This window comes from Papaver somniferum, unplaced genomic scaffold, assembly GCF_003573695.1.
Source record: "Papaver somniferum cultivar HN1 unplaced genomic scaffold, ASM357369v1 unplaced-scaffold_21, whole genome shotgun sequence".
Classification (NCBI taxonomy): domain Eukaryota; kingdom Viridiplantae; phylum Streptophyta; class Magnoliopsida; order Ranunculales; family Papaveraceae; genus Papaver; species Papaver somniferum.
This window is the reverse complement of record NW_020631041.1, coordinates 1,599,911-1,612,725: the sequence shown is the minus strand read 5'-3', so window position 1 is coordinate 1,612,725 and position 12,815 is coordinate 1,599,911. Positions and strand designations below refer to the sequence as shown.

The window sequence follows — 12,815 nt, the reverse complement described above, 5'->3', positions numbered from 1 at the left end:
TGAAGCTGCCAGACTGTCACACAGATAATACGTCCGCCATTAGTGGATTACAGCTCCTTATGAACGATGCGGCTTCACATTCTTCTTATTTCTGAGTAATATTGCTTCTGTCTAAAATAATCCATTCAACTTGAACAAAGTCATGCAACCTTTCACCTTGGCTACAAATACTGCTTCGATTTTAAAATTAGATGTGTACATCCTGTATCATCTATTATCGGGATGAGAGTGAAATATCACCAGGCAAAACATCCTCCAACCACTTGCTATCGGAGTAAAATATAGGAAAAGATATAGCCTGGCGAAAATAAAATTGTTTGTATCATATATCCCCATACATACTAAAGTACGAGACAGTCATGCCAAAATAAGAATGCACCAAGGTATCCCAATATAAGATAACCCTGGAGCCAGCATGGCAGGAAAATATGCATGTATAAAAATAAAGGGACCCCAATATAATTAAGTAGATTAAAATTTATGAAATTTTATTTTTGACTGAACTCATGTGGAAAGATTTATGATGAAAAAATTTGTTGTGAGAAATTTTTGCAACGGAAATGAAAGCATACTATCCAAACACTTTTAATTTTATATGAAATCATACTCAAAATTAAAGAAGAAATCAACACTTTCAATTCTAAAACTATGAAAAGTCTGCAGGGTCGACGAATGCAAAAGATGCTGACGTTCTTGGCCGATAAGGTCGATGAATGAAGACGATGCCGACCAACTTTGGCCGGAAAGGAATTTAAATGAAGACAATACCGACTTTATTATTTTTGCCACACAGGAGACGAGTAATACTAGTCGGCAAGGTCTACAAAAAAACACCCTGCCGGCTGTTAAAAAATACCTTACCGGCTGTTGAGAAAAATGTAGAATCATGTATTAGTCGTCAAGGTCTACAAAAAAATAACATACCGACTGTTGAGAAAAATGTGGAATCATATTTTAGTCGGCAAGGTCTTCAAAAAAATACCCTGACGGCTGTTGAAAAAATATACAGTCGCCATGGCAATTATGAAAAGTCGGCAAGATATGCATGTTACGACCTTGCCGAATAACATTCTCAGGGATTGCATTTTTGGGTTCACATATTTCACTGGCCATTGCTTTTCCCTTACCTTTTTCCTCTGATTTGATCTTTTGGTATTACCTGTTGAATCTTTTTTGCTGCTTGATCGTTTAGAATCAACCATGTTTTTGGAAAATCAAAGTTGAAGATTTTCGGTTGATGGAAGAAATGGAAGAAGATGAAAGGGAAGAGCAGAGAGATTAGGGAAGATTAAGAGTTTTTTAGTTTTTAATTTTAGGGTTTAGTTTTAAGTTAATTAGTTCAAGAGTATTAAAGTCAAATTACCAATTTTGACCACCCTTTAGCAAGGGCATTAGGTTCATTTAAAAGTATACCGCATTTAATCTGGGTAAGTCTTGTGTTTTGAGCTTTAGATATATACTTTTGTAATGATGGATTTTTAGAAGAGGGGGTAACCAAACATTGGTTTCTCAGAAATTTCCACTAAAACAAACTGTGTGACGATTTTCGTTGTCGCAACCTTGACAGCTTCGCAGGACAAAATGATTTGATTTGCACGACTTTTTTTCTAGGGAAAATTAGGCGCAGGCCCAAAAATAATAATATCGTCATTGTCAGACCCACAATTAGGGCTGGCAACGGATAAATATCCGTCGGATATTGGAAGTACCGATAAGGTTAAGGTTAAGTATTATCGGATATCCGATAATATCCGGCGGATATCAAAAATTCCATATCGATAAGGTTAAGGATAAGCTATCGGATATCAGACATTTATCCGATAAAATCCGATAACTAAGGAGGGTTTCTATCGGAGTTGACATAATTCACAAACCCTCATTGTTATTCCTTGATGAACCCACATCAGGTCTTGACTTTACCAGTGCTTACAGTGTAGTCGAAAAGGTGAAAGACATTGCTCGAGGTAGAAGTATTGTGCTTATGACTATCCATCAACCCTCTTTCAGAATTCAGATGCTCCTAGACCGGATTACTGTTCTCTCAAGGTAATCATAAATGCTCAGCACTTTAAAGTTGCAACCAATACTGGGTTTTCTTGAACTACAGCTATAAGAACATGATTTTGCGTTTATATGTACTTGCAGGGGTAGGCTGGTGTATATGGGAAGCCCAACTACCTCTTTGGAATCGGCAGGCCAGTTCCTGACAGTGAGAACAGTATGGAGTATCTTCTGGATGTGATCAAAGAGTATGATGAATCCACAATTGGGCTAGATCCTCTCATTTTCTACCAAAGTGAAGGAATGGAACCTGATCAAGTTACAGCGACTCCAATTCGTAAAGTCAAAACACCATCCCGTACTCCTTATAGAAACACAATCCCTCTTCGCAGTCAAGCATTCTCCAGAGGAAATCAGACACCTAGTTGGCATTCCATCCAGTTAGAATATTTCGACGATGATGAAGAAGAAGATTTTGACAACTCTCTTGAGCGTAATACTAAGTGGAGTTTATAATCCAAGGCTAGCTTATCAGTTTTATGAATATGAATATTAACTTTCTTATCGGATATCGGATATTAACCTAACGGAAGCAGCCTATTCCGATACCGATATCGTTAAGAGGAAATATCCGATAGAATATCCGATTCCGATATCCGATATGTCGGATTAAATCCTATAGGATGTCGGATTTCGGAAATGGATATCGGATATCGGTTATCCGTTGCCAGCCCTACCCACAATTAATTTTAGATTCTGTGAAACCCATAATTATATAAATTTTGAAAAATGTTTGTATAACGGGTTACGCATCCTAATTTTTCAGGGGTATAATTGGAAACTCAACTTGGATATAAAATATCTAAAAAACCGTGCCTTGGAATTTTACAAATTTTATATCGTTGGAAAGATTTTTAAGAGAGTTACACAACAAGTACAAACAACAATACCAAATTTAAGTTTTTTGCGAAAAAATCAGAGGTGATTTTTCTTTTAAGCAAAATTTTCCAAAATTTGGTACATAACCTTTATGCAGCCACCAAAAACGATGCATAACGCATTATGCAGACACAACAAAAGATGCATAAAATGTTATGCAACCATATTTTGGTTCATGCATCTATTAATTTATGCATAACATGTTATGCATCCATGTCCTTGGATGCATAAAAGATTATGCATCAATTTTCACTACAAAACAGAAGGCCTCTTGGGACGGCCAAAAAACGTTCCAAGAGGACAAAAAACCGTCCCAAGAGGTATTAGGGACGGTTTATGTACCGTCCCCTGTTCCACCGTCACTAATACTATTTGGTCATGTTTTCTTTTTGGGACAGACATATTTTAGCCTTGATTTAAATATTTTATGACTATTAGGGACGGTCAGGCCATCACCGTCCCAAATATCCTTCTTTAGGGACGGTTTTTTCAAAACTGGCCGTCCCAAGAAGCCTTCTTTTTTTTGTAGTGTTTTTTAATTCAGTGCTTACAAAAATATGGTTGCATAATGCTTATGCATCCATTTTTTCGGCTGCATATCATGTTATGCAGATATTATTGTAGGCGCATAACGCCTTATGCAACCTTTATTTTTGTTGGTTTCAATACTAACAAAAACGTAGTTGCATAACACGTTATGAAAAAAAAAACGGTGCATAACTTGTCATGCACCTAAGATAATAGCTGCATAACGTGTTATGCAACCATTTTCGGGACTGCATAAAAAGTTTTGTAGATGCATAACATGTTATGCAACCATTTTCGTAGATGCATAACGGATTATTCAACCATTATGACCAACACCAATACATCCATAGCTTTCCAACCAACAACACCAACTCCTCAAGCTTAGCTTAACCAACCATTATCCTCCATCCGTAACTTTTCGATCCACTACTACCAGGTGGATTACGAGCATCTACAGAAAGTACTAAGCCTCCTCCAACATTATCCCAAACTAAATGAATTGGTCCATTTGGTAATAATGCACGCTCAAATGAATTTCACCAGTCCAATCATTTCAGCACATTCCTCGACATCAGCTCAACCAATCCATTACAAACACCAGAACAACAAACCCATTACCACATAGAAGCTACACAAGCATTATTAGCCAACTGAACCAACTCCATCTTCTTGCAATTCAACTTCATATCCTGCAACCCTAAGCATTCATCTAGTTCATACACATCTCAGCCACCAGACAACACCACGTCATCCATAAACCTTAAATTTCTGCTAGAGACACCGCAGATCCACAAAACCTCCATCACTTTGACCTACTCATCACCATCATCTTCTTTATCTTCTTCTCCAACACTTCCATTTGTTCACTGCAACACCAACAAACCCAACTCTTCATCTAAACATCCATTGCAGAACCACCACCTTCTCCACTGATCAAAACTAACAACAACAATTACTTCGTCATCTTTGTCTAGCAATCAATATCCATATTACCAGATTCACAATCATCATCTACAAAACCGAAACCCCATTCAAATCTATTTTTCTCTTCCGCAAAACACCATTGTCGAAACCCTACTTGATTTCAATCATCATCCTCTTTCATACTTCGATTTCAAGCAAAACCCATATTCGATTCAACAATCAAAAGCTTGAATTTCCTCTTTCAACAGCGAAACCATATCAAAACCAATTCTAACACCCTTAACAGAAAACACAGTTTCCTTTTTGAATTCGAGCATCACATACAAACCCTAATTTTCTATTTCAACCTCAAACCTCATCAATCTCTCCCTCCTACGAATCAATATAACTCGTTCACTGAATCACTGTAAACCCCATCAATCTCACAGTGGTGATGGTGATGCAGAAAATTGGGATGTTGATGTGTTTATGGTGCGAGAGAAGGTTGAAGATAAATCTGCCCTGCGATGATACAAAGTTTTTTGGAAATTCTGCACTCTCTATCTCGTCTCCTTTGATAAAACGTAATTTTGAAAAAATATGGGTCTGTGACAAATTTCTTCCGAAAAAATGGATGCACGCCTGAAATATTCTGGGCGTGGATTGGACAGTAATCAAAATCTGAAAAATGGATGTGGTAGTAGTTTTCACTTATTTCTAACCTTACTGGGCTCATAAGAATTGAGCCAATCATTCATATTTATGTATTAACATCACATTGTCATTCTCTATCCCACACGATCTTTGCGCTGGAGGGCACAAGTGGTGTTAGGTTGTCTATCACAAACCATTCATAAAAGAAACGTGTCAACCACGTTCGCTCCTATGATTATTCTAATACAAAACGTCAGAAAAATCATTACATGATCAAGCTGGCAACTGATGAAAGAACTCAATATCCCACGTTGTATCTTATAACCAATTAACCGTTATACGATTATGTAAAAATTTATTTTTATTTTCTTGTATTGACATGAAAATCGAGTCTAAATCAAATCTTCAATCGATGATAATGCGAATATCATATAGACTTAGACTTGCCTTATCGTTTTCTTATTTATTTTAATTTTAGCAAAAAAAAAAAACGACCTTGAAAACCATATATAACAAAAAAAAAAAAAAGAGTGTTGTCTCGTCGAAAATGCTATTTAGCTCCACAGTGTCTACCTCCCTGTTCATCTTCTTATAATTTAAGCCTCACATATGTGTCGAGATTTGCATTCAGGTCCAGGTGAGGTTCACTATTCCCCTAATATGGGGTTTAAATTATAGGTAGAAAAATAGGGAGGTGAATAGCACTGCCGTCGTCCCATCTCACGAAAATGATGCACCCCTCCTGAACGGATGTTTTGGCTTTTGAGTGATATGATAAGGTTTTAGGGTCCTTTCGAAATGAGATACACCACATTTTTTGTTACTTCAGCTACTAAATTTTTCTTCTTCTAATACAGCATACTGGGTTTAGTTCTTGTCGTAACCGTATGTCTGTCTCTAGACACTTTAAGTCATCATCTCCTTGGATTATTGAAACGATCAGGCCTCAAAAATTTTCCAGCAATACTGTTGTTGATCACAACCAAGAACAAGAAAAAAGACGTGCAGGTTTGGGCAGACGATGTGTTTTGATTCTCGGTCAACAACTACTCGTATAGCAAAAGATTTGATTTCTGATGCTACAAAAATCATCACATGATCAGCCTGCCAATGAATAAATGAAACAGCTCGACACATTTTAGCTATTTTATAACCAGAAAATGGTTGTTAACTTGTTATTTATCAAATTTCAAAGTCTAAAATCAAATCTTTCATCCACAATCCAATCTTCCTGAGAATTTCGAAGCAGTGGCGTTTGAAGATTATGTAGATTATAATAATAGAATAGAATAATAGAAATAAAATTGAGTTGGAGCACGTTATCTCTTTGGGTCTAACACGTGATCAATTAAATCGGATGATGCGGAGTAAAGGCGCTGTCAAATAATTCATCGCAAATAACATGCTCTGACACCATGTTAGAATATGGGTATCCAACTCAAAACCGATTAGCAATGAGCGCAGAGAAAAAGACGTTCAGGTTTGGGCACACGATGTGTTTTGATTTTCGGTCAACAACTACTCGTATAGCAAAAGATTTGATTTTCTGATACTAAAAAAATCATCACATGATCAGCCTGCCAATGAATAAATGAAACAGCTCGACACGTTTTAGCTATTTTATAATCAGAAAATGGTTGTTAACTTGTTATTTATCAGATTTCAGTCTAAAATCCAATCTTTCATCCACAATCCAATCTTCTTGAGAATTTCGAAGCAGTGGCGTTTGAAGATTATGTGGATTATAATAATAGAATATAATAAAAGAAATAAAATTGAGTTGGAACACGTTATCTTGTTGGGTCTAACACGCCAATTAAATTGGGTGATGCAGAGTAAAAGCGCAGTCAAATGACTCATCGCAAATAACATGCTCTGATATCACGTTAGAATACGGGCATCCAACCCAGTGGTGAACTAAATTTCACCTGGCCTAACTCTCTACATACATAGTAAAAAAAACTGGTCCTTATTTAAGATTTCCATGTGATTAAGTTTTTTTCCTATTATTTTTAAATATAATCACAGGCAACCAAAATCGTAAAAACTTAATATCTGAATTAAAAATCCTTGTTTAGGTCTTAATAATAAACTTTAGTTTCGTAAACGATTTCTTTCGTCCAAATTTAGTTGAAGATTTAGGTATTTTGGCACAGATTAAGAAGACAGACGCTAATTCTCCCCAAAAACACAAGTAGGCCCAAAATCGATGACATCAGCGTAACAAGCAAGGCATAAAGAAGTTTTTCTTCGGCGCTTTAAGAACTCTTCACATTCGTATACTTACTAGAAAGCATACAAATTAATCTAGGTTGGCTGGTGCTGGACGAAAGAATTATAACTGTGGTGGGCTGCAACCTTTGGTATGCGTTAGCACGGAATATGCCTCTGACAAGTACAGAGCCGGCTCATCTCATGAGTCTCAATCTTCGCCCTTATAAGTCATCTTATCGCCTAATTATTATTGATCCTTCAATTATTTAAATCTCCTAGTTTTTTTTCTTGTATCTAGTGTTTGATTTTAATGCAGGATAGGAAAAAAATATGAAAACCTTCATCTATTTTTGGGCTAAAAATAAACCTAAACCTTTGAGTATATAGCGACAGAAGGAGTATTGAAAATTTAATTTAGATTAATACAAGTCGGACGCCTCACAGAGCAGGCACCTAGTTAGGCGTGCCTAAGGCGCATTACTGCCGAAGCGCCAGTTTACAGATCGTATGCTTTGGGCGCCTTTGCAGGTAGAGGTGTAAATTGGGACGGGCCAACACGTTTATGGCACAACAAAGCACGTTAAAATTCGAGCACAGCACATCACAACATGTTTGTTTAATGTGTTGTGCCGGACAAATAGGCACAGCAGCACAACACAGCACGCGTCACAACACAACAAATCACGCGAAGAAAGCACGCCACATCATGCATAAAATACTACACAATACATCACATTTGATGCATATTTCACAAAAAAATCATTGTTTTAGTCAATTTCTGACATTTTATTTTCGGTATGTTAATTTAATTCTATAATAATACATGTACTAACTAAAATATCTCAAAAAATAATTATTTTGGAGAACATAAAATAAGTGTGCTAGTACAGCACATCACACACACGGCACATCATGTTTATTTTTCTGGCACAACACAGCACGACACGCCATTTAACACAGCACAACACGTCTAAATCTCTAACATAGTCCGGCACAACACGCAGCACGCTAAGCACGTGACTTCGTGGGTTGGGTTGTGCCGGACCGGCACGTTTTACACCTTTATTTACGGGTGACTAGCTCGCCTTTGACAACATAAACTCGTACCTAGTGACCATCATCTCTTATATCTCTCCCGTTTTGATATCTCTCCCCTTTTAATGGCAATAAGAGAATATAGAAGTATTATCTTTCATAACCGTTAAATTTTCCTATATTAATTCTTAGCCATTAAATCTCTGAATATTTTAAAAAAGATTCTCGTTACAAAAATATTCTTATCGTGAAATTCTATATTTACGAAAATGTCATTTTCCTAAAAATAAAGATAAATATTTAAAAATTCCACGTCTTCCAAACCGTACCTCATATTATGGTGAACTTTACATATTTGAAAAGCCCTTTAAATTATCTACGCAACGAACATAAATAACAATATAAAAAAAAATTAATTTTTTTATGCTTCTCCAAATTTTTATATGTTTTCCTTTTAAAATGTTAGACATGGCTTAAAATGAATTTAAAAGATTTATACCTTCAAAAAAAATTGAAATACTTTATAAAGAAAATTGATTCAACAGTACCACGATCAATTTGGGATAAAAAATATAACATATGGTGTCAAAGAACCACCAAATTATTTGCAAAACAGAAAAAATAGTATTACCGACATGCAACGCACGCGCTCACTACTTACAATGTAAGCCCTATATAAGCTCTGAAATTAGTTGAAGAAGGTGGCACAAGAAAAACATCGAAAAGAAAGAAAAATAGAATAGCCCTGCAAATCCATTTACACAAGAAATGAAATCTCTAATCATTTCAACGACATTATCAGCTCATCCGTCATCTCTTCATAGTCATTGTCATCGACTATCACCTGTATCATTTCCAGTTACAAACTCCGTTCCCATTGTTACCGGGTTTAGTACTTCTCATAATCAACCGAGTCTCTTCCGACACTACCAACGTTCATCAACCGTACTAAAATGCCGTGTCTCAACTATTGTTTCTCCTCCAGCAATAGATGATGATGATAAGTTCAAGTTTATGGAAGCGGCAAAGAAAGGCAACTTGATACCGCTCCACCGCTGTATATTCTCGGATCAATTGACTCCAGTACAGGCTTACAGATGTCTAGTTAAAGAAGAAGATGACAGGGATGCTCCTAGTTTCATTATGGAATCTGTCGAACAGGGTTATGAAAATACACAAGTTGTAAGCTTCATTTATAGTTTGCTTATCTGATATCCAATCTCTTAAGTTCGATCAAATAATTTAAGTTAGGAGTATTAATAATGTTCGTTTGTGTTAATAGGGGCGATATAGTTATGTTGGAGCTCAGCCAACAATGGAGATAGTAGCTAAAGAGACCTCTGTAACTATAATGAATCATATCAAAGGGATCAAAACAGAGAAGATAGTTGAGAATCCAATGGAAATCCCAAAGACATTAATGGAAGAATGGTCTCCACAGCTACTTGATGAACTTCCTCGGGCCTTTTGCGGTATGTATTTACTTTGATTTCCAAATTGATAGTATATTAGTAGCATTTTTTTAAAAAAAATTATAATGCCCCCTGGGCCCACTTTATAAAAAAAATAAGGATTCTTACCATGATTTAGTTGGTAAACGAGCTACAAAGCTGAGCACCATTTCTGAAAGGAGTTACAGTAGCGGATCTTTTAGAACGAAAAAATCATTGTTATTTAAGTTCGGCCGATGTATGGTTGGTTAATTTATGGAGGTTTCCTGTTAAACCAAATATATACAGGTGGATGGGTAGGATATTTCTCATAGGGTTAAAGGACAAAATGCCCCAAAATCGACCCCCTAGGTTTGAAAATGCCCCGGACGTTAGGCAAGAAATCAAAATGCCCCAAAACCGTATCAAAATGCCCCATTCTGTTATGTTTTCCGTTTCAGAGCGTTAAGTGGTCAAATGCGTAAGCATGTGGCCCGCACGTGGAAATCGTTTGACATTTATACCCTTATGTATGGCCAAGATGAAAATCTAGGGTCCTGTTTTGGGGCATTACATGTACCGTTTTTTTTAAATGACTAGCTAGGATCGCGACACGTGGAACATCCTAGCTAATCAACGGCTAGATTTTCCGACCGTTGTGATATTCCGACCGTTGTAATAACGGTCATTTTTTTTTGTCTCCCCTGACTTATAAATTGTGAAGATGATCCAACCAAAAATCAGTAAAAAAAATTCCTTCTTCATAATGGCTGCTACATCAAGCCAGGAATGTGAGATGTGCAACGAAAGAAATCATCAATCAATTGATTGTCATTGGATCTACACAAGGTGTAAATTAGTTCCTTGTAATGGTATTCGTAAACTTTTAAAGGTCAAAGATGGTGCTAATTCAGGGAAGAAATTCTTCTCTTGCTCTAATCCCATGTGTTCATACTTCGAATGGTTTGATGATGCAATTAAATCCATTGCACCTCAGTACAATGGAGGTTGTAAAGCTTGTTTTGGTGATCACAAATTTTCTGATTGTCCTTGGTCACAGACTAGATGTATCAACCCCAAATGCAATTCAACAAAGGTGAGGATCTTAAACATAGCTCAAACATCATGGAATTATGGTATTGGCTACCTAAAATGCCTAGAATGTGAAGATTTCCAATGGGTTTCTGATGCAATGTTTATGAAGAAACAAAAGCAATTAGATAATATTGAAGATCAAATTTGTGCACAACTAAAGATAAAGTGCACAATTAGAAGATAAAGCACAACCAAAACTCATGTCAGAAAAGCTTAATGTAATGTTATCATATTGGAAATCCATAGATTCATAAATAAAAGTCTGCTAAAACTTTCAACATAAACTAACTAGTAGTATGTATGCCATTAAAAGACATAGGTCTATAAATGCTAAAAGACAAAGACATAAAAATACATAAAATAAGAACCCAACATTTCTATTGTTGATACTTGGAGTTAGGTTTTCTAACCCTTTTTGATGATGGTTCGGTAATGTTGATTGTTTGGCTAGAAATGTTAACAGTACCATTAAAAATCTGGTTAAAACAGGCACTAGAAGGTGTAGAAGAAGTAGATGGTACCTTCCTTTTAGATCCAACATCAACTGCAGCGGAGGAGGATGGTGCAGTTGCCTTACACTTTTTCTGGGAACCAGCTGTAGAAGAAGATGGTGTAGTAGCAGCTTCCTTACCCTTTGAAAATGGTGGTACATCAGCAGTAGCAGTCTTTGATGCAGATGTTGTTGCAGTAGTTGGTGCAGACAAGGCCTTCCTCATCTTCTTTGTTGGTGCAGCAGTAATACAAAACTCATCTCCATTAACAGAACATTCCATTCTAACTCCTTTCTTCTTTGGATTAGAACCAACTGGAGGACCTTGACAGGTAAGGATGTTATGATCAAGACCTTTACATACACTGCACTTTGTTACTCTTTTGGGCTGCTTGTTCTTCTCATACCAAGACTTCTTTCTCTTGACACAAGGTCTTCCCTTATCTCTCAATCTGTGTGGATGTAGAATGTTGATACCAGTCTGCAAACAAAATAGAAGTTAGTAAACTTTAAATGCACAGATCTAGAGAATAAAAAGAATCCATAATAATAATACAATAAAGTAAAAGTACAAAAGTAGATAATATTATTCAATGAAAAGATTCTCAAAACAAATTTTTTTTTTTGAAATCAGACAATGGAAAAAGTAAAGGGCTAAAAGTTAATCTAGGTTGTCCTTTTGAGTATCAAACCTTATTCTGATACTCATCAATGTCTCCCAAAGGTGTTATTGACCATTGGTAGGCTGTCCTATAGTAATCTACAGTGTAGTACTTACTGCAGTACCTGCACAAATAATTGATAGAATCAGTCATCATTCATTTATTGCATAACCACATTCAACTATGTAGGTGTAGTAGATTTACTCACTTGGACCAATTAGGATTCAATTTAAACAATGCAACTACACCATGCAAGCAAGGGAACTGCCTCAATTGCCACTGTCTACATGTACATTTTTTTTCTTCTACTTTTACCACAAAAACTTTGCCAGTAGCTTTGTTGGTCACCTCATACACTTTGTGTTCTACAGAAGGATCACATTCATAGTTACCTCTAAGATCACACATCACCTTAATGAGATCTTTCCCAGCAGGAACAAGGTCACCAGCTTGCCAAGTTGCAGCAAGCTTTCTTCTATTTGAAAACAGCACCATCACCAAGTGTGTGTACATATCAACCAACTGAGTGAGAGGCTTGCCTCTGAATTTCAGGGCCATGTTGTTAAAACTTTCTGAAAAGTTGGAGTAGATGTGCTCACAAGCAACATCATGAGGAAACCATGACCTTGCCCAAGACTTCGGTTCTGCATCAATCAGGTATTTGTATGCATCTGGAGATATCTCTGCTATTTCTTGCATGGCCTCCTACAAATAGGTGTCTAAGTTAAATAATCTGATGTAATAAGGCTTGACTAAAAAAATGAACATTCAATATAATCAAACATTTCTTACCTCCCAATGATGATATTTGTATGCCTTTGCAGCCTGCCAAAGAAGCTGTACAAGTCTTGGATTTCTGAATCC

The 12,815-nt window shown here is 36.4% G+C and overlaps 1 protein-coding gene across 6 annotated transcripts; it reads left to right on the top strand.

Annotated features, from left to right (window-relative positions):
- The first annotated feature begins 8,992 nt into the window (after positions 1-8,992).
- LOC113339969 (anthranilate synthase alpha subunit 2, chloroplastic-like) lies at positions 8,993-12,631 on the top strand. 6 transcript variants are annotated; one of them, XR_003355203.1, is made up of 4 exons: positions 8,993-9,456; positions 9,557-9,746; positions 11,289-11,621; positions 12,504-12,631. XR_003355203.1 is itself a non-coding variant. In XM_026585184.1 (3 exons), exons 1-3 carry the CDS (start codon positions 9,043-9,045, stop codon positions 11,435-11,437), a joined length of 753 nt encoding a protein of 250 aa, XP_026440969.1. In that variant the 5' UTR covers positions 8,993-9,042; the 3' UTR covers positions 11,438-11,934. The 6 variants fall into 6 exon arrangements, 2 of the variants coding, with proteins under 2 accessions (XP_026440969.1, XP_026440970.1); XR_003355204.1 differs by lacking the exon at positions 12,504-12,631 and adding an exon at positions 12,323-12,453 and having other exon boundaries at positions 8,993-9,453; XR_003355201.1 differs by lacking the exon at positions 12,504-12,631 and adding an exon at positions 12,323-12,453.
- Positions 12,632-12,815: the final 184 nt, after the last annotated feature.